Below are 23,137 nucleotides of genomic sequence, written 5' to 3' on the forward strand. Positions count from 1 at the left end.
GATAAAACATTCTGGCCTTTTTGGAGACGCTATGACTACGGTTATCTCCAGGTTCCAGGAGGCAAAAAGCCAAGAGGAAGCATTTGGACAATTTTTCCCTCGCCGTTCTCAGGGGGCGGGGCCATCGGCCACCCAGTCCCACCCCGGTCCTGTTAGAAGAGAGGCTCAAAAACAGAGTGTGGCGAGTCGTGCTCCACCTCGTAAGGACTGGGGACAGGCTCGTCGCACCCGACAGCCTCCAAAGCAAGACCTCGGGGCAGTTATTTCAAGGAGGAAAAAACCCTGAGTGTGCTATTCACTACGCCCCTCCCGGTACCCTCACGAATCCACTCCTTTCCTGCCGCCTTTGGTGTATTGGGAAGCAGAGGCTTCTAACTAAAAGTTGGGTGTACCACTGTTTCCTGCCTTATTCCAGGACTCGGATCACCTGACATCCCCTCAACAGGAAGTTCTGAAATTAGTATCCATCCTTGAAAACCTGGCAGCGTGGAAACTTCTGTCTGGTATTTCTATGTGGGCTCTAAGAACAGTAGAAAGTGGCTATAGAATTTAATTCTCTCACCTTTTCCATGTTTCAATGGCGTGGTCGCCACCTCAGTGAAACCGGATCAGTCATGTCGAGAAAAACAATGGCAAATATCCTGGTTAAAGGGGCAATAGAACGTGTTCCCCTTCCAGAGAGAGAGTCAAGTTATTACACCATATACTTCCTGGTTCCCGTGGAGGGTGAGGGGTTACGTCTGGCATTAGATCTTAAATCCTGAACTACCCAGTCTGGGTGTTCAAGTCCAAGATGCTGCCTATCAAGATGATCGTCTTGCCTGCTGCACTGCTCTTCAGACAAAATACCTGATGATGCTCCAGTGATGCATCTATTTATAGCCCAGCCCCAGGTGCGTCCAATGATTACACCGGCAGAGGCTATAAATTATGGTCAATGTTCATTGACGTGTTATACACATATTCACAGCTGGTCACACACATGAAGATGTTCCCAAAGCGCTTCCAGCGCAGCATCTCGTTCCGCTTTTATCATGGAACAAGGGTTACATTTAAGTAACCCGAGACGTTTTGTCTTATAAATACAGATTACAGAAACATTCATATTTCTTTCAGATATTGTCAGCATCCTGCCTCCTGTTGTTTGTCTCCGGGCCTCTAGAGGTCACCTGTGTTCCCCTCTGCCTTAGTTCTTCCTTGTGTGTCCTTGTTAGCATTATCCAGGTCACCTGTGCCTTGTTTCCCCTAGAGTACTTTAGCTGTGTTTTTTCCCCTTGTCCCTCACTCGGTTTTTGAGTCTTGCCATGTGTCTCCTGCTGTGTCCCACTGAGTCCTTCCAAGTTTTCCAAGTAAGCTGTTCTTTGATTTTGTTTTTCTCCCCTCGTGGAGTTATTTTATTTCTCTCCTGTTATTATTTTCATTATCTCTACATTAACAATACCTCTTTCTGAGAAGAACTTTTGTTGGATTTTTGTGGACTTGCAAAGCACCCTTTTTTCAATAAATCTACTTTGCCTCCTTTGTGGCTAAGTGGTAGAACACTCAACTCTCCACATCTGAGACCCAAGTTCAAGCCCAGCTCATGACAGATATTCATTTATATTATATTACTTTTTACTATACTTTAATATTGCTTTGTCTTCTGGGTAAATTTCATATTCACAAAGCCAGAGTTATTTATACTGTAAAGACCCATTTTGCCTCATTAGAGAAAATGTTTAGACCTCTGAATGCTAAAGGATCCAAAACATTTAATATTCTTAAAACTTATTGATGCTGACTACCACCCCTTTAGTCATGAGTTCGAATCCAGGGTGTGCTGAGTGACTCCAGCCAGGTCTCCAAAGAAGTTGCTAGGGAGGGTAGTGTCACATTGGGTAACCTCCTTGTGGTAGCGATTATGGGGTTGTCGCTCTAAATGGGGTGCATGGTAGTTGTGCGTGGATCGCGGAGAGTAGCATGAGTCTCCACATGCGGAGTCTCTGCAGTGTCGTGCACAACAAGCCATGTGATAAGTCATGTTAAGTACATTTTATTTGTCTAGCCCCTTTCACAACACACATAGTTTCAAAGCAGCTTTACAGAAGATCAGGCATTAACAGATGATAAAACTGTAATGTCTATAATGTCGATGAATCATCATTGTGTAATTAGATAAAATACGATTGTTAATTGTGTTTAAAAATAAGTAATTAAATAATAATTGTATTAATAACCCCAGTGAGCAAGCTTAAGGCGACTGTGGCAAGGAACACAAAACTCCATAAGATATTGATTAATGGAGAAAAATAACCTTGGGAGAAGCCAGATTCACTGTGGGGGCCAGTTCCCCTCTGGCTAACATCATGAATATAATGTAAATATTACTTATATATTGTTAAAGTCATGGTTTAAAATGATAAAACTAAGTGTTAAGGGTCAGTGTTTAAACATCAATTTTGTTTGAACTGTGAGATTAATGACCAATGTCTTTGAAGTCCATCATGGATTAACTGCAGAGGTTCACATAGATGCAGTTGTCCTTGTTATTTGGCTGATGAAGGCTTTTGTTGGCAATTGTTAGTCTATGCATTCCATTTCAAGATCGTAGTCCATTAATAGACCGAGGTGATGCAGGCAGAGATCAGAGATGTAAAACGCAGTTCAACCTGGCCGGTAATTTCGGTGAGGTTTGGTGTGGTCCATCCTAAATCCAAGGTTCTGACAATGGCATATGAAGTATCCCATGTCTAATGGTTTGAGTTGGCATCAGTTCATCCTCTGAAGTCCATCATAATAGACTGAAGTGATGTTTGGCTGGCACCGGCTGCATTTAGTCATCATCATTCAGCGACACTTAGCAGTGGAGTCCAACACGAAGCAGGAATGGAGCTGGATCCAGCCGGTTCTGGTGACCTCAGGATAGGAGTCCCGAGGTTGAGACAGGGAAATAAATAAAATAATATAAGCATAGATGCCATTCAATTTATTGCAGAGTTATAAATCATGATCAATATTTCTGGTTTTTGGGTCTGGCAGACAAAACTAAAGCAGCCTAATTGTGGGTTGGAGGATAAATTAAGTGTATGCCTGGCTAAATAGATGAGTCTTTAATCTAGATTTAAACTGAGGGAGTGTGTCTGCATCTCAAACACTGTTAGGGAGACTATTCCATAGCTTAGGAGAAATATGAAAAGGATCTACCTCCTTTTGTGGATTTTGATATTCAAGGAACTATTAACAGGCCAGAATTTTGCGATCGTAATGAATGTGACGGAATATAGCGTGGTAGAAGGTCACTTAAGTAATGTGGAGCTAGATCATTCAAAGCGTAGTTAACAGAATTTTAAAATTAATACGGAATTGAACAGGTAGCCAATGTAACAATGATAAAATGGGGCTAATATAATCATATTTCTTGGTTCTCATTAGTACTCTGGCTGCTGCATTTTGAACCAATTGAAGCTTATTTATTGATCTTGCTGGACATCCTCCCAGTAATGTATTACAATAATATATTCTTGAGGTCATGAATGCATGAATTATTTTTTCGGCATCAGCAACAGAAAGCATGTGCCATAATTTAGCAATATTTCTTAGGTGGAAGAATGATTTCAATGGACAGATTGGTATCAAATATAACACTTAAGTTCTTCGATGTTGAAGATTATGTAACAGTACATCCATTGAGAGTCAAATTATATTGTAGTGGCTTATTTTTAGAGATTTTTGGTTCAATAATTAGTACCTCTGTTTTGTCAGAATTGAGTAGAAATAAATTTCTGGCCATCCAATCTTTTATTTCATTGATAGACTCTGCTAATTTGGAGAATTGTGAAATCTCATCAGGTTTTGAAGAAATATAAAGCTGTGTATCGTCGGAATAGCAGTGGAAACTTATTCCACGATTCCTGTTAATATCTCCCAGGGGAAGCATATACAAGGAGAAAAGCAGAGGCCCTAAAACTGATCCCTGTGGCACTCCATATTTTACTTTTGTTTGGTTTGACAATTCCTCATTTACATAGACAAAGTGGTAGCGGTCTGCTAAATATGACCTAAACCATGCTAATGCAACTCCACAAATGCCAACATAATTCTCTAGCCTATTCAAGAGAATGTCATAATCTATCTTGTCGAATGCAGCACTAAGATCTAAAAGCACTAGAAGAGAAATGCAGCCGTGATAAAATGCATGGATTGACAGTCTCAGAAGTGGAGGCAGCTGAGACTTGTCCTCCGCCACCCGGATTGAGGTGAGTAACCGCTCTACCATGAGGACCCACTAAGTAGTGGGAATTGGGCATTCCAAACTGTGAGAAAAGGGGATAATAAAAAAAATAAAATCTTAAAACTGTCATAAAGAAAATGTTATTCTTATCCTTAATGTATTATGTCATGTATTCTGTTTGAATGTGCTTTCATTGTATTTGACTGTGTTGTCCATATGTCCCCATTCTTGCTGTATGTAATCATCTGTTGCTTGTTGGTATAAATAATAATAATAATAAATATAAACAAACAAACAAACAAAAAGATTAAGCCCAGGACGTGACAGTGGGAATGCAACTGGCCCTGGCACGCTCTTTTGAAAAAAAAAAAAAAATTATGTTAAATTAATTTATCCTATCCCAGCTAAATATGCAGAGACAACAAGTCATTCGAAGGTTGATTCCCCAAAAAGTCTGATCTGTTTGTTGAGCATCCCGACCAGGCCAACACAGCAACATTGACTCAACAAATTGCATTAATTCAGGAAACACTTATGAATACAATCACAATTTTTGCTATTCCGTTGGTTGACGCTAGTGTCACAGAAATATGGAAAATGTGAGTTTTCATAATCATTTTGTAATTATAATCTTTGTACGCACTAAATATGAAGTGCAGATGTATTTACATTCCTATACATGTCTTTGATGTCAAAATACTCTACGGATGCAATTTATTACAAACAAACCAAATGAGGATGCCAAGGAATGCTGGGGAGTGCAAGATTAGGTCTGCTCCCTATGACCTTGCCATCTTATCCTCATCGATCTACCCTGCCCAACTCAGCCGTTGTTTGAAACTCAAGGGACACCACAAATTCCAGCATTAACAGGGTCCAGCGCTTTCTAAAGCAGCGGCTCCAGTCACAGGACTCCCACACCCATTGTTTCCAAGTTCCGGCAGCAGTAGCAATTCCCAGTGTGTGAAAACAAGCTGTGCACACATGAGCAGAGAAGCAAAGTGCTAAACAGCGCTGGGTCACTGTTCCATGAGGACCCTCATAAATTCCTGTGGTCTTCCTTTTGGACCACAGAATAACTCAGGCTCTCATAGTTGGTGGCACACAATGAAGCCAGTGGTCCTATGTTTAGTCCAGGTGTAGCAGAAAAGTGTGTTGGGAGGAACTGGAGCAAGATTTGCAATTAAAGCTCATCTTCAAAGTCAGATCTTATTTGGATCTCTATGGTTCTCCCACTCTCTTGATGGTGTTAATGAAACAGCTATAGAATAGAAACTTAAAAGAAAATATGCAGGTGATACATTGTTGAGAAATGACTCTGAGAGTTAAGTGAATTTAAAATAACATAATTAACATAAATACGTTAGGAGATTTAAGCCCAAGATAACTTATCACAACTTTATAATCGGTTGGCTTCAGTTCCATACTGTAATGCTATTGTAATAAGCTTATAACAGGATATGCTTGTTTATAGTCTCTCAGGGTAAACATACACTACAGAGTTGAAAGCCAATAACAACTTTAATAGAGTTAAGACACATCATCTGTAATAAGTAGCAAAAAAGCTATTAAAAAAAAACACGAAATAATGTTAGACAAACCCCTTAGATCAGCCTTGAATTTGTGAAAGTCAGAACTGACTCATAATGTTTCTCATAATGAAGACATTACAGATGTTCTACATGAAGCTGCACTAATTTCAAAAGGATTTCAGAGAACAAAGCACAAGGAGTTTAAATCAGGACACTAATACCAGATTCCTAGTTATGTGTGGATGAAGAAAAATGTGCAAGGATGTAAATTGTCATGCAAAACAAAAGCATGAAAGTTGCAGTCAGCTTCTGTAAAGTTGTCAAAAGTTACACTGAGGAAATCAAATGCCTATGACTTTTCTCAATAAGATGCTATCAGTTGTAGCTAATCTTTTATAGCATCTCCAGACTCCTGGCTGACATTGTTTCAATTTATCTCATGAAAAAATTAGATAAATTGTGCATTAATGCCAAAGCAAAAGTGACCTCTGTTAATCCATATAAAACCAGCCTGAATCTTGACCTTTTAGTCTAAGACCAATCAAAGCATTCAGAGAAGCATAATGAGACACTGTTCATGTGCAAAGAGCCAAGTATATGCATGATGAGCCTTTTGTAGGCTTTGGATCTGTTGATCGATGAATGTTATTTGCAGTGATTGTAACATGAAAACTAAAACTGCTATACTAAAAGTATAGCAAGTGAATTGCAATGTTATATTATATCTTCAGCTTTAACAATAACCTTATTTACATTTTCAGTAATAATTTGTTAAAACTGATTATTTCTAAGACTTTATTTAATGTGAAATACATTTGGTTTCTCTCTATTGCAATAAAACATACATTGTTTTCATATAACTATTCAATAATGGCATGGTTAATGAGGTTATCATTCCCAAATCCTTTACCATTGAGTCTATTCAAAACAGACCATTAGTGTTAACATTGAATGCTTTTGACAGATGGTGCATGATTAGCCTGCTACTTAAAATAGTATTTGAAGAGATCATGAAATTAAAAGCAACCATTTAACAGCGTTGATTGGAACACAATGACTGAATAGGGACTTGCATTCCACAGCATTAGAAGAGCACTTTGTGAACTTGAAGACTAAAGTCCCCCTATGTCGAAGAACTGTCCAGAAGAATTAAAACCTCCCCAAAAGCAACTCACATATTTTTCCCTTAAATTGAGCCACAGATTGGTGACTTTAACTGTATATCATGCTGTTTTGGCGTGGCATTGGTTTATCTCAATCTCAACTTGTCATCAAAATGGATGGATGAATGGAAATAATTTGAATGGAAGAATCTTGAATGAATGTGTCGCCACAACTCACATTATTTACAATACATTACTCGCTCCAATCTCAATTGCCCTGAATTCACCCTACAGCTAATTTGCTTTGTTCTTACTAGGCTACTAACACTTTATTGTTTTCATGTATTTTCATTTTATTTTATATCTTGAAATATAACCTGAAATTGGTAAATTTGCAGCATAACACATTCATTGTCAACAAGGACATGTGAATCACGAGTAGTTAATCTGTCAATTGAGATTTACACTTTATTAATGTCATCTAAGGGGACGTTCAAACCGAACGCATTACTTCGCTAAAAATAATATTAATAATAATACAAAATAATAGACAGATAGACGCAACGCAAAGATTGTGACAGAACACATGTGTCTCTATAAGCGTTCTTATTTGTTTTTTTAAATTGACAAGGAGTCTAAAAACCGCGGCGCTCCTACGCAAGACGCTGAAAGCATAATATGGCGCAATTGTCAAAGACGTCCGTCTAACGCATGTTTCCATGAAAACCCATTGGAAAACATTGCAGACGACGAACGCAAAAACGGGTTCGATGTGAACGTGCGTAAAATGCGCACACCGAGTTTGGCGCACTGCAGTCGCATTTGTCCAAAAAACATTATCGACTGTACAGTGATAAAAACCACACCAGAGAAAGCGCGCGTGCCACGACTCATACTCCTCTCTTGATGTCTCGGAATGTGTATAAACAGCGAACGGAGAGGCAGACTCAGGGGAAAACGGAGAGGGGGAGGAGAAGTATCCAAAGTGAAAACGCCGTGAAATTGCATAAAATATGCCACTGAGCTCTCAGCACACTTCCACTCCGATATCTCTCCGCACAGACTGGATGTTCAGAGCCGCTTGTGAAGGGAAGATCTTCCAGACAGTGCGTTCCATGGACCAGTATCTCAACAACTGTCCCTTCTTAACATGTTGGATGTGTATTATGTTAGTTGAAGGACAGAGTTTTGTTGAAACCTGCTGCTGAAAGCTGCAACGTTAAAACGAGAAACTTTCAACAGACTGCTCAGACTTCAGAGATTTTTCATTCTTTCTAAAATGCACTTATTTGGAATTTCTGTCTTCTGTATTGTATTGCTGTGTGCAAACCTTGCTTTGGAGTCAAGTCACGAATACTACGATTATGAAGAAGATCAAGCGGATGACCTGGTAAGCACTGGCAAGTTCTTGTGTCATTTTAAAAGTAGGGAAATTTGTTTAATCAATCATTTACTAAATGCCCTTGGTGCTGATTTGTTGCCCTTGGTTTCAATTTTCACATGCTAAATGTATCTAGAGTCAGCTTGAAGGAAAACCAAGTTATATATTTGTTAACTTATTGTCAAACTGTTTACTGTAGTTTGAAGCATTGGGGGAAAATTATCAACACATCTTTCCAACACATCTTTTGTGTATCCAGGGATAGCATTGGCATCAGGCTGTTGTGATACTTAACCTATATATATTCAAGTTTAGAATACTGGTTGATTTCTTAAAGGTCATTTTACACAAGCATGTTAATGGAATTTGTAAGTCTAAGAGTTATTAGAAAAGGAGATTATTTGAGAGCACAATTGTATTGCCATAAACAGTGGAAGCAGGTGTCATTGGGTCAGCAACTTTATGTGGGAGAAATAGAGAGAGAGAGACTTCAGGAGACAGAGATGTAGTCTTAAACACGTTGTCATTTGATCATGCAATACACTTAATTAGTGGGATTAACAGTTTTTATTCCCCCAGGAGCTCCAAAGTGGCCCTTCTGCACACAAGAGAGAAGATGTCTATTAATAATTAGGATTAAAAATGAAAGATTAGAGACTTGGTCTCTGTACTGCTTTTGGCTTACACACCCACCAGCATTATGTTTAAAAATACACAGCCATTACACACACAAATACTCTGACACAGCATTCTGACTTGGTACACAGCAGTAGAAGACTCTATGGAATATTATTATGTACAGTATATCTATAATACCATATGCTACACACTGTAATGTGGACATCTTGAAAAGATCTTGAAATGCTTCCCATCAGTAATGTGTGACTTGGGCTGTCCATTGATCACGATTGCCTAAAATTAGACACACTTTATTTTTCGCTGCTCTCTCAAACTCCTTTGGGTCGCTGTGAAATTCAATGGTTATTAAGATTTATTTAACTGGAATTCACTGAGAGAAAGGAAAGTTGACCCTAACTGTGACAGCAATAACATAAAAAAACCTGGTGAATCCCCTTTCAGTCCATATTTGTCTTGTGCTTATGCCATGGAATTGAATAATTGTTCTGTAATTGCACATGTGGCTGTACAGAATATGAATGTATGGGATTGGCGACTCTACTAGCAGTGTTGGTCCTGAATAATTCACTGGGCAGCAGTCAGCGCTCAGCTAATTTACTGACCTTATTCCTTTCCCTTGGACATTTCATTCATGGCTATCTCTCATCTGTTGTGCAAAACTGTCCTGTAAATCATGAATAATTTTAAATTGTGTCTTTTTATGTATAGAGCAAGTCTCTCCCTGTGTTGCCGGGGAAATGAGGGTGCTTGGTCTGCACACATAAGGTGTTGGGCCCACTGATTTGTGTCTTAAGAGATAGTTCACCCAAAAAATAAAAATGATCTCATCATTTACTCACCCTAATGCAATCACAGATGTGTATGATTTTCTGTCTTAAAACAGCCCTCCTATGCGTGATCACGAGAGGTCTTTTATTGTTTTCTGCCGAATCACATTCTTCGTGCAAATCACCACCCACTGGGCTGTGGTGCAACTATGATTTATTTATTATTTGTCTTTCCTTCATCCCTCCCTTTTTTCTCCTCCCTGCGCAGTATCAGAAGGTCGCTGGTTCGAGCCCCACAGCCACCACCATTGTGTCCTTGAGCAAGGCACTTAACTCCAGGTTGCTCTAGGAGGACTGTCCCTGTAATAAGTGCATTGTAAGTCGCTTTGGATAAATGTACACAAAGAATGTGAATCGCCAAAAAACAGAAGAATTCGGCCCCCTCTTGAATGCACAAAGTAGGGCTGTTTTAAAGTGGAGATATATATTAACCAAGGACTCTCCCACACCAATTGTATGACTTCTGAAGACATGGATTTAACCACTTGAGTCTTACGATTATGTCACGAACCCCGCTCCCTCGCTCCACCCCCTCGAGCTTCCACGCTTGTTCCGCCCCCTCGAGCTCGCACGCTCTTTTTGCTCGCTCAAGCCCTCACGCCCACTTTGCTCCTACTCGCTCACATGCTCGTAGGCAATCTCCCTTCCTCGAGTTTCTCACGCGTTTCCAATCCCCCAGAACATTATGACCACCTGCACTCGCGTCATCTGCACTCCTGCACATTAGTTTCACCTGCACTCGTCTCATCACCTGTCATGGTTTACACCTGCACTCACCCCTATATATATCACTACCCTTTCGTCTCACTGTGGTTGGTTATTGTATTTAGTTTCCCGTATCTTTGCCCCCCACTAGTCTCGTCTAGTTTTGACCTCCTCTCGTTCACCTCTTAGCTTGCCAGCTCCCCTTGTTCCCCTGTCTTTTGCTCCCATTAGTCTCATCATTTTCCTCTTGATTCCCCGGCTTTCAAGCTCCCCTTGTTCCCCTGTCTTTTGCTCCCTCTAGTCCCGTCTCACTGATTCTGATTACCCCGGCTTTGACCCCCTACGCTCTCGTTGACCACTCTCTCCTGGATTTGACCCTTTACCCTATCTTGATTCCCCGGCTTCGATTTAACGCTCACCCTGACCATTCTTCACTGGATTTGCCCCTTGATTGTACTTTTGCCTGCCTGCAATAAAACGCAGTTTGACTTACATTGTGACTGTCTCTTCTTGTGCGGGTTACAGAATAACCAACTGTTACCGAAGACAGTCACAATGCCCTGCGCTGAGGATTCGCACAGCTCACTAGAGCGGAGGTGCACGCCACATTCGGCGCGAAGAGCTACAGTTTGGAGGCAGGACCGAGCGCTCGCGGCCCAGGGGCAGCAGGTATGTTCTTTGTCTGATTTATGTCACCCTGTTTCACCTGTGTCTGCCCCTTAGCCCGTTGATGCTTTCCACGCATCCGCGAGCGCTGTATGCTCTCCATCCCCGGAGAGGTTTTATGGCTCATCGGACGCGAACCAAGGGTTTTCCGTGCAAGGCAGTGGTTATGTAACTCATAACCCCGTCCTTGACATTATGGAGCCAGCTGCCCGACTCTTGGGTTTGCGCCAGGGGAGCCAACCCTTGGAGGCTTATATTATGGATTTTTGTGCCCTGGCGTACCAGGTGAATTTTGATGAGGTGGCTCTGAAAGACATTTTTCAATTTGGACTGAATGAGCCAGCCTCATCATTCATGCCTGGTGGTCGCTGCTCTCTCAACCTGGCTCAGTTTATTGACCTCACCCTACTGTACGCTGGTTCCTCGTTTACTGTGGGGGAGGCAGAAACTGAACCAGTGTTCCATATCATGGCCCCCGTCTTGAAGCCTACCACGGCCCCCGTCTTGAAGCCTACCACGGCCCCCGTCTTGAAGCCTTACACGGCCCTAGTCCTGAAGCCTGTCACGGCCCTAGTCTCGAAGCCTGTCGCGGCCCTAGTCCCGAAGCCTGACACGGCCCTAGCCCCCAAGCCTGACACGGCCCTAGCCCCGAAGCCTTACACTGCCCTAGCCCCGAAGCCTTACACGGCCCTAGCCCCGAAGCCTGACACGGCCCTAGCCCCGAAGCCTTACACGGCCCTAGCCCCGAAGCCTTACATGGCCCTAGTCCCGAAGCCTGTCACGGCCCCAGTCCTGAAGCCTGACACGGCCACAGTCCCGAGGCCTGTCACGGCCCCAGTCCCGAAGCCTGACACGGCCCTAGCCCCGAAGCCTGACACGGCCCCAGTCCCGAGGCCTGTCACGGCCCCAGTCCCGAAGCCTGTCACGGCCCCAGTCTCGAAGCCTGCCACGGCCAGAGAGTCAGCGCCCATGCCCGCCACGTCCAACGAGCCAGCGCCCATGCCCGCCACGGTCGGTGAGCCAGCGCCTGTAGCCTCGACCGTCCCCATGGCCACGTCCCCTGTTGGCCGAGGACGCAAGAGAAGGAAGAGGGCCCCTTCTCCCCAGTCTCGTCTTGTGCTCAAGACCGCAGAGGTTCCCTCAGAGTCTTCCACAGCTCTACCGACCTCTGCTCCGCCCTCAGAGTCTTCCACGGCTCTGCCGGGTTCTGCTCCACCCCCAGAGTCTTCCACGGCTCTGCCGGGCTCTGCTCCGCCCCCAGAGTCTTCCACGGCTCTGCCGGGTTCTGCTCCGCCCCCAGAGTCTTCCACGGCTCTGCCGGGTTCTGCTCCGCTCCCAGAGTCTTCCATGGCTCTGCGGGGTTCTGCTCCGCTCTCAGAGTCTTCCACGGCTCTGCCAGCCTCTGCTCCGCTCTCAGAGTCTTCCACGGCTCTGCCAGCCTCTGCTCGCCCCTCAGAGCCCTCGCGGCCTCCGCCTCTCGAGTCTCCCAAGGCTCCTCCTCCCAAGCCTCCCAGGGCTCCTCTCAAGCCTCCCAGGGCTCTTCCTCTCGAGCCTCCTAAGGCTCCTCCTCTCGAGCCTCCCAGAGCTCTACCTCCCAAGCCCCCCAGGGTTCTGCCTTTCAAGTCTCTCGAGCCTCCCAGAGCGCCGCCTCTCAGGGCTTCTCCTCCCGAGTCTTTCAAGGCTCCTCCTCCCAAGCCTCCCAGGGCTCCTCTTCTCGAGCCTTCCAAGGCTCCTCCTCCCAAGCCTCCCAGGGCTCCTCCTCTCGAGCCTCTCAGGGCTTCTCCTCTCGAGTCTTTCAGGGCTCCCCCTCCCAAGCCTCTCAGGGCTTCTCCTCTCGAGTCTTTCAGGGCTCCACCCCTCAAGCCTCTCACGGCTTCGCCTCTCGAGTCTCTCAGGGCTCCTCCCCCCCTCAAGCCTCTCAGGGCTCCGTCCCTTGAGTCTTTCATGGCTCCACCCCTCAAGCCTCTCACGGCTTCGCCTCTCGAGTCTCTCAGGGCTCCTCCTCCCCTCGAGCCTCTCAGGGCTCCGTCCCTCGAGTCTTTCATGGCTCCACCCCTCAAGCCTCTCACGGCTTCGCCTCTTGAGTCTCTCAGGGCTCCTCCCCCTCTCAGGCCTCTCAGGGCTTCCCCTCTCGAGTCTCTCAGGGCTCCTCCTCCCCTCAAGCCTCTCAGGGCTTCTCTCGAGTCTTTCAGGGCTCCACCCCCTTCCAAGCCTCTCAGGGCTTCGTCTCTCGAGTCTTCCAGGGCTCCTCCTCCTCCCGAGCCTCTCAGGGCTCCGTCTCTTGAGTCTTTAATGGCTCCCCCCCTCGAGCCTCTCGAGCCTTCCACGACCTTTTTCCCCGAGCCTCTCACGGCTCTACTCCCAGAGACTCCAGAGCTTCCGAGGGCTCCGCCTCTCGAGCCTCCTACGGCTCCGCCTCCCGAGCCTCCTACGGCTCCGCCTCCCGAGCCTCCTACGGCTCCGCCTCCCACGGCTCCACCTCCCGAGCCCCTCACGGCTCTGCTCCCAAAGACTCCAGAGCTTTCTATGGCTCCGCCTCTCGGGCCTCCTACGGCTCTACCCCCCAAGACTACAGAGCCGGCCAGGTCGTCGCCTCGGGGACCTCCCACGGCGCCACCTCCATTGGCTCCACCTCCTGAGCCTTCCAGGCTTCCGCCTCTAGAGCCTCCCACGGCGCCACCGTCATTGGCTCCACCTCCAGAGCCTTTCAGGCCTTCGCCCCTAAAGCCTCCTTCGGCTCCACCTCCAGAGCCTTCCAGAACCCCACCTCCAAAGCCGCCTACAGTGCCGCCTCTGACGGCACCGCCTTTCACGGCTCTTCCCTGGCCCCCTGACCCTGTTCGGTGGCCCCCTGACACTCTCCATGTCCTGTGGCCTCTTCCCTGGCCTCCTGACCCTGTTCCTGTCCGGTGGTCACCTTCCAGACCCCCAGACCCAGTCCCTGTCCTCCAGTCGCCTTCCAGACCCCCTGACCCAGTCTCTGCCCTACGGCTGCCCCCTAGATCTCCCGACCACCCGCCTGTCCACTATGTCTCATTTCCCTCTGTGCCCCTTGGACTGCCCTCAATTTTGTTTGTGTGTTTTGTGGGTTGTCTGTTCAGGGTTTTTTGTTTGTTGGGTTCGTCCAGCACCACTTCCTCGCAACCGAGCGCGGCCGTCAGGAGCCGTCCGTTTTAGAGGGGGGAATACTGTCACGAACCCCGCTCCCTCGCTCCGCCCCCTCGAGCTTCCACGCTCGTTCCGCCCCCTCGAGCTCGAATGCTCTTTTTGCTCGCTCAAGCCCTCACGCCCACTTGCTCCTACTCGCTCACATGCTCATAGGCAATCTCCCTTCCTCGAGTTTCTCACGCGTTTCCAATCCCCCAGAACATTATGACCACCTGCACTCGCGTCATCTGCACTCCTGCACATTAGTTTCACCTGCACTCGTCTCATCACCTGTCATGGTTTACACCTGCACTCGCCCCTGTATATATCACTACCCTTTCGTCTCACGGTTGTTGGTTATTGTATTTAGTTTCCTGTGTCTTTGCCCCCCGCTAGTCTCGTCTAGATTTGACCTCCTCTCGTTCACCTCTTAGCTTGCCAGCTCCCCTTGTTCCCCTGTCTTTTGCTCCCACTAGTCTCGTCATTTTCCTCTTGATTCCCCGGCTTTCGAGCTCCCCTTGTTCCCCTGTCTTTTGCTCCCTCTAGTCCCGCTGATTCTGATTACCCCGGCTTTGACCCCCTACGCTCTCGTTGACCACTCTCTCCTGGATTTGCCCCTTTACCCTATCTTGATTCCCCGGCTTCGATTTAACGCTCACCCTGACCATTCTTCACTGGATTTGCCCCTTGATTGTACTTTTGCCTGCCTGCAATAAAACGCAGTTTGACTTACATTGTGACTGTCTCTTCTTGTGCGGGTTACAGATTACTTTTATGCTGCACTTATGTGCTGCCTGGAGCTTCAAAGTTCTGGCTTCCTTTCACTTGTATTGAAGGGACAGACAGAGCTGATATATTTTTCTAAAAATCTTCATTTGTGTTCAGCAGAAGGAATAAAGTCATACACATCTGGAATGGAATGAGGATGAGTAAATGATGAGATAAAATGTATTTTTGGATGAACTATTGCTTTAAAGGTTAAGCTACAGACTTAACCTCACACGGACTGCCATGTTGGTGGGATTTTCTATTATTAGCCACTATACAGTATGTTGCAATTCTCTTGTGAGACTCTGGTTTGAGTAAGCATTATGTTTCAGTCTGCATGTCTGTGCCTTATTTCTAATGATGAATTCTTGAAGAACAACCACCCATGAAAAAGCACCTCTAGCCATAGGAAAAACTTTCTTTCTCTCACAAAAAGAGTTTACTTTCTCTCATTTTGAGAGAACCACTTGCTTGTTTATTTGTATTTCCTGGTGATATCTGAGGGACTCCCCAGGGACATCGTCTCCGTTTGTACTTCCCTGGTAAGAAATTTAGCACACGTGGAACTCGATTACTCACGTCTGCCTCTCTTATCTTCCCCGCTCTAGTAGCTGATCATCCTGCCAGCACTTCTCATCCTTTAACTTCTGATTTGACTCCGCCACCTTTCAACACTTTCACAACTTTAGAGGAGCTTTGCTTTCACACAGGGGGGAAGGGGTAGTCAGACGCCAAGATGACATAAGCAAGAAAATTTGGCAGCAGGGAAGGTCAGCAGTTCAGCCATTCTTTGAATTAGGCAACTGTTGCAAATAGGCTGTTTCAATAGCTGTTACTTTTAAACTTTTTAATGTTGAAATGTTGCATATGTTCTTGAAAAAATGGAGTGGGTGATCTGACATGCAGTGACCCCAACAAGTATTTGAACCCTAAATCCACATTTGAAAATGTATGGATGTCATTTATAGTCATTATATAACAAAATATCAAACCAAGTTGCATTTATTTAAATAAATATGACACTTGCACTTTTCATGCAAAACATTTAGCAAAAAGAATTTAGTTATTGTAGGTTTCAAATTATAAAACAATAGATATATTGTTAAAAAAAGTATTTTGACTCTTTCTGGTTGTAAAACGTAGTATAACATGTAACATACAGTAGTTCATGTGATGAATACCTGTATACCTGTGGTTACTCTGCTAAAACATCTGTGTGAACTTGAGCGGAAATTAATTCCTACATCCATTAAAAATCACCTTGAGACGAGTTAAAATTGATTTAAAAAAAATGGCTTTGAGCTCTGGGATCTTTTAATGACGGATGCCAATGGGTTTGACATTTTGTTCTCTATGCAATGAAAAGTATTTTTAGTGTGACTTAAGTGTCCATATACTTTTTTTGGGCTACTGTACATATTTAATTAAATCACAATGCACTTTAGATGAGGCTGTTGTGGCAATAGTTAGTGCGTACTGTACATGCACAACCAACTAAAGATTTGACAGGCTCCCACAGTCCTTCTTCTCATTCAGTCCCTCACTCTCACACAGATAGACACAGGAATGTTCAGTTCAGTCCTTTCTCTCTAAAGTCTGGAATGATAGTACATTTGATTTGAGTAGAATAAATGTGAGACTGCTAGTTTCTTTGCTGTTTGGAAACTGTTATCTGGACACATCTCAGTCCCCTCCTGCAGAGGAATTTAACTGACTGTTGCACAGCAGTTTGCTTGAAACAGCTGGGGGACTGATATTCTTTATAGTGCTTGTGTTTTGCCCTTTTCGCAGATCTGAGCCCGCTTTTGCAATTTCCTTTGCACGAAGAACCATTGGAATGTGTGTTAGAGCAGAACATTCCAGATCAATGAAAATGGGTAAAATTTATTACCTACAGTACCTTCTTTAAGGAACCTTCTTATGCCTCAAATTGTAGCCATTGTGTGGGCCACTAGGAGTGTGAACTGTAGGTCTAGGTCTGAATCAGTACCTTAAAGGAATAGATTTCTAAAAAATAATTATAATAATATGACAGTTCTGTCATTATTTACTTACCTTCATGTCATTCTAAATCCACATGGCTTTCTTTCTTCTGCTGAGATATTTTGAAGAATGTTGCGATCACTAGGAATGACATAAAATGTCGATACATTGATCACGGCATGTTATTTTGGCGATAGGTTTTTGATGCAACAATATTAGTTGACATTTAAATTAAAAGCCTAATTTGTGTGTTTCACAGTTCACTGTCAGTTGGTCTTCGTTTAATATAACAAGTGTAATAGCTTTGGGAGACCACAAGGAGGTGATATAACATTTACCGTACACTGAAGGACATGTCAATGTTATGCAGGTGGCAGACAGACAGTCCAAAGTTGTGAATCTAGTCACCATACACAGAAGCTATGAAGGTTTTTGTACATCAAGAATTAATAAAGTGAAGTTGAAGAGTTTGCAGGTTAGTTTATGAAACTGGTGTAATTGCGCAAACTGAACGATTAGAAATAGTGTTTTTTATGCAATTTCTCTGTATGTAGCCTTAAATAGGTTTCATTTAATCTGTCAAACCACAAAAGCAACATACTTGTAACTGAAAATGCATTGTTTAGTAGACTATCTGAAAGATATACAGTATAAACACAATACATTGTATCATCCAGTGATGGCTAGAGTAAAAATCCATGCCCTTTGTTAATAATTTTTTTGAATTTAATGGAAAACTGTGCAAGCTGCGTTCTTTTGCAATCCTTTGGGGGGGTTTCGCGTGATATGAGCGTGAAGCTATCATTTGTGTTCCGCAACTGCTTTCGGGTCCTTGAATAGCGTATAACATGAAAGTAAGTGCAGATGGTGGACTTACTGGTGGCCTCCTTGGGTAAGATGTAAGAGTTGGTGCCCTACACAGACTGCGTAGTCTGTTTATAGGGAGCGGCAGTACTACATAACTTCGTAGAAAATATATTCTTTACATTTTTGAATGCACCATGTCATCCACCAGACACATCCAGTGTGCAACCCCCTTTAAGTTTCCCTGCTGCTCACACTTTACTGAAGTTAAGTTGAGAAATATGTATGAAGAGTCAAAAAAGATTGTGCAACAATTAGACCTATTTATATCTGAAAAATCTTCTGATTATTGGCATCATACCAAGCATACTGATTTAGCTGTGGATATTGCCTCACTTTAAGGCTTAAAAAAGTACCCAAGTGTCATAAAAGTACTTTATGCAACTCTATTCCAAAATTCTTCATATTCCAAGTGTTTGGAAGTGATATGATTAATATGTATAATGAACAGACCAATATTTATGTCATTATTCACTCTCAGATTAAATCAATGATCAACATATTGGTTCTTGTGTAATGACGTCATGACGTTTGGTAAAAAGATGCACAATGAGGTATAATGGCTTGAACCAATGACGTTTAATGTTATTCACATGCAGATATATTTGATTTGGGCTCTGTTGAATATATGACCACTCTTACAGGCTTGCTGCATGTTGTGTACAAACCTTGCTCTGTTGTTCTGGAAACTCACACTAAAAAGTTTTATTTAAAACCAATATATTATCCAACATATTTTATGCACTAAGTGTTATCACTTGTGGAAATGGAGTCAAGAGATTATTGCATTAGTTTAATTATGAGTCGTGTAGCTTTTATTACAGTATGACACTGCATGGAGTCCCCACTACTTGTACTGTAATTAATATATAATGTTGTTTGGTGGTCTTTCCAGGCACCAAAGGGTTCTTATGTTTAAGGATTAGTGCCTTGGACATATTATAGTTTCTTTTAGACTTTGAGTAAGATGTGCTCTCCACATGCCAGGACCTGTACTTACTGCTCACTGACAGGATGCTGCTTAAACCATATAAATGTTGCTCTTGACAGTTTCAGACTAGGTGCTTGCTTCATACAATGATGTTTTGAATATTACTAATCAAGTACTACATAACTACATCCTCTGCCACTCTATATCTGCATAGTTTTTAAGTGTGCCTATAGGGAGTTTCATGAGGATTTTGTGTGGAGCTCTGTTATGTTTTGGAAAGCTCAATAATTTGGTTACAAAACATTAAGTCTAATATCCCTGTGGCTTTATTGAGTAGTGGGCAACCCTCCAGGCTAATAGCTTTATTTCACCACAGAAACCTTAACCAAGCACGCATCAGAAGTGCACATTAACTGCGTCCTGACACACTCCTGCCTACACACGTGAAACAGATCAGAACAAGAATGGTATTTGTTTTAAAAGAGAAAGAGATGTTCTGATGGGACTGAAACATCCAATGTGGAGATGCAAGCTCTGTATTATCTGAGCCAACTGGCTTAAGAATTTGACATCATCTAAAATCTTGAACTTAAGATCACATATTTCTTTGGGTTGATTTATGCTCCAGTACAAACCACAAATTTAATGTGTCATAAATAGTAATAAGACTTTAGTTATATGTTGCATTTAGAAGACAATTGTAACGTTTTGAATGTGCTCATCTAGACACTGACAGTTTCAGTGAACATGTACACCAATACTCTGATTATGTAATAATCAGAGTATAAGGAATAATTATTTTAAGATGTTTACACGATTTGGGCAAATCTTCATCTCAAGATGTTTTAAAGCTTTTTTAATTAAATAATCTAAAAAAAAAATCTTGTTGCAAATATGTATTTTTAAATACAACTGGGCATTAGGAAAATGTGTCAGTCACTATGTCTTTTTGAGTGATTTATTAAAATAACAAGTTAATAAGAGTAATTTTCGACTACACTGGATGCGCTGTCTGTTATGATACACTAAAAAGAATCAGTTCATAAGAGTCATTTGTTTGTCGGATTACACTGGATGGGGCTGTCTTTTTTTATTCAATAAAAATAATATGTTCATAAGATTAATTTGTTTGTCGGATTACACTGGATGCTATATCTGTTTTGTTTCACTAAAAAGAATTGGTTCATAAGAGTCACTTGTTTGAATCAGAATACACATCCTGCATGTTGTGTTCAGCCCCCAAGGACAAACTCATTTGAAAGATGTTCTTGGCATTATTTATTATTTTTTTTATTCAGTAAACAGTCTTTTTTTATCTCACCAACATTCAATTTAGACAGCAAACAAACATATACGACTCGGGAAAATATTTTTCTTTTGCCATGGGGCTGTAGTTTCTGCAGTTGGGGAGCACCACTGCTGAAAAACAGTGCAAGAAATAATTGCATGAAGCCAAGAATTAAGTACAGCTTTTGATTCGTGATGTTTTTGAAACTGTGCTTGAGTGTAACATCATCTGTCTGCAGCACTGGCACAGGTGCACTTTGATCAGAGTGGAATAAATACGATTAAAGCGTTACATGCCAGTATAAAGCGATTAATATAGGAGTACTCCACATATCTTACTGCAGTTATCATTACTCGGATTATTAGCATAATCTTAATATTAAAATCGCAATATTCTGTTTACATGAGCAACAGCTTAATCGCAGTATTGCCTTAATCGCATTATGAGGGTGAATGTAAACGTAGCCAGTGTCATCCACTATTATCTGCTCTGTGTTGTATCCAATGATGCTAGCTCATATTAATGGGTCTAGCTGGCACCAGGCTAAAGCCTGGAAAAATTATTTTCATGCTGATAGTCTAGTCTCAAAAGCACATGAATGTGTGCATTACCGTGTGTACAGGGTCCAGCAGTTGGCTTAGAATCATATGAGTGGCCTTAATATAGCATTCATGAGGTCCGCAGTGCAGCACTCTACCTCTGGGAGCATCTCAATAGCTTCAGGAAAAGAGGATAGATTAGGATTGTTTATCTGAAATGTGGAAAAGTTGAATGTCGAAGAGGGTCTCAGTTACTCTTTAAACTTGTGGGCAGACCTATTCTCCAAGGAATCAATTCTCCGTAGGTCAAGGACTCAAAGCTTGCAGTCAGTTCTAAAGTTTCTAGGAGATCATTAGAGTCATTAGTGGGTTAATGATATCTTAGATCATCTTCCTCTCATTTTGAATGTCTGCTCACACAGCCCCAGACATGCCCTCAGCCTCAGACTTCAACTACATCATTCAAGTCCAGTGAGCACAGCATCATACTACCTTGCTCTCAGGAGGATGAAAGGTATGTCTAGAACAGATGCAACATGTGTTCTTTCTAGTGGAGATATAGTGCTACACTCAACTCTAGAGTGTCCACAGCGGGGGCTTTTCCACCCTTGAGTTGAATGAGCATCTGTGATGTTCTACAATGTCGTATGATGCTCCCCAGTGAGAGCATTTGGTCTTTTTCACTATGACTTTAATCTTTAGTACTGTTTCTCTGTACTATATAAACTATATACTTTAGAATGAAAAAATAAAAAGGCTTATTAACTTTTAATAGGGAGGAGAACAGGTTTTCAATATATTTGATGTTGAGGTCAGAGGTTGTACATCTAATCAAACTCTGTCAATTTGGCACAATTCCATCTGCCACTTGGTAGAATTTAACCAAATTAGGCAGATGCCAACATGGACTGGTTGTGTGACATACCTGCATTCTCCAAATACATGTTCTCTTGCAGCGAGAATATGTTAAATCCGACAAAATAATTTTTTATGAAAAATGATTTTTTGTGTTGATAATTTTGCATGTCATGTTAATAATTTGGCATATTGTTTGTCACACGCAGTTCATTGTAATATGCTAATATATTTCATTTTGTTTTTGTGTTTCACAGAAAGTTTTGTTTATTTGATGAAGATTTTTGATACTGTGTTGGGTCACAGCTTGATGTAAAATCTAGGTCCTGAGTCAAAACTAGTTTAGAACCACTGATATACAGTAATCCACAATTGACTGCTTGATATATTGTCTCATTAAAAAGGCATATTTCACTTTTCATTCAGAAAATATTTCAGCTAATACTATGTTTGGCTGCAACTATGAATGAAACATAACCATAAATATACAATTTTTTTATTGTATTTATTAGGGCTGTCAAACGATTAAACTATTTAATCGTGATTAATCAGATTATTTTTGTAGTTAATCACGATTAATCACAATATCTTTATAAACCTGAGTGGACAAAATATGCTTCATCCAGATGTATTTATCAGTCATCCACACAAAGTCTACCCCACCAACAGAGTTGAACAACAGAAAATAAACACAACTCAATTAAAATTATGTACAAAGTATGGTAGTTGTAAGTGTATTATGACAGGATTTATTCACTTCTTTTTATGAAATTTTGACAGACATAATCTTTCCAGGAGCACAGTGAAATTAAATAGCTCTGGTCATGTGACTATTTGCACCAATCATTCAAAAAAAATTTTTTTGTCATTTAAAAATGACAACTCTGTGTAAACTACATCAACAATTCCTTTTAGACCCCAGTCAAAATTGTAACTGGTGGGATTAAATGGGTTAACTATGACAGTGTAGATTGCCTGCAGGGTTCCAGCAATGTCTGCAATTTCTGTTTTGGCTAGTGCACCATCAAACAGAGACACTGTGACAGAACCTTGGAGACGGTAGCAGAGTTTCCGTTAGCTGGTAATCAGTACTGCTGCTGTGCTCCCTATACACATATTACGCGTAGTCTGCGTAGGGCACCAACTCACTAGGGGGGCCCCAGAGACTCCACTGGCTGCCTTTACTGGCACATTACACATATTTCAAGGACCCGGTAGAGGTTTCGGAACACAGACGATCACCTCGCACTCACACTTTCATTTCGCTACTTTCGTACCACGCCTCGCAGTAAAAGACAGGTGTTCAAATGGCAGCTCTCTTGCCGCTGCAATCATGTTACAAAGTTCCAAGCTCTATCTGTGCTTTGTGGGTATGTTTTACTGCTGTGCTACATTGACCAAATGCTTGCCGCATGTGTCCGCATAATGTCTCCCACCAAAGGTCAATGCAGGTTACATTAGCGGTGCTTGAGCGAACTGACGCGAAAATAAACTGGTGGCGTTAAACGAATTTTGTGTTAACGCATTATTAATGTGTTAACTTCGACAGCACTAGTATTTATTTATGAATTAATTGTCAAATTTGTGGCTGAGACGTGTGTAGCAAAATATTATTGGTTCTTTCAATCTGCGATAAATTGGTTTCTTAATAGTTAAAAATAGAAAAGTACATTTGATAGATATTCTGCATATGCAACTG

General features: G+C 42.5%; 1 protein-coding gene across 4 annotated transcripts in view; it reads left to right on the top strand.

Annotated features, from left to right (window-relative positions):
• Window positions 1–23,137, top strand: part of LOC127651138 (vascular endothelial growth factor C-like) — a 155,803-nt gene that overhangs the window by 63,892 nt on the left and 68,774 nt on the right. For 2 of the 4 annotated variants that reach the window (XM_052136834.1, XM_052136835.1), the window contains exon 1: window positions 7,706–8,235. The exons of 1 other annotated variant lie outside the window; for it this stretch is intronic. In XM_052136834.1, the coding sequence (XP_051992794.1) occupies window positions 8,125–8,235 (111 nt within the window). In that variant the 5' untranslated portion in view covers window positions 7,706–8,124. Of the gene's footprint in view, window positions 1–7,705; window positions 8,236–10,922; window positions 11,067–23,137 lie in introns of those variants that run through there. One more of the 4 variants, XM_052136833.1, reaches the window with a different exon arrangement.

The sequence above is a fragment of the Xyrauchen texanus genome, chromosome 11 (assembly GCF_025860055.1).
Source record: "Xyrauchen texanus isolate HMW12.3.18 chromosome 11, RBS_HiC_50CHRs, whole genome shotgun sequence".
Lineage (NCBI taxonomy): Eukaryota > Metazoa > Chordata > Actinopteri > Cypriniformes > Catostomidae > Xyrauchen > Xyrauchen texanus.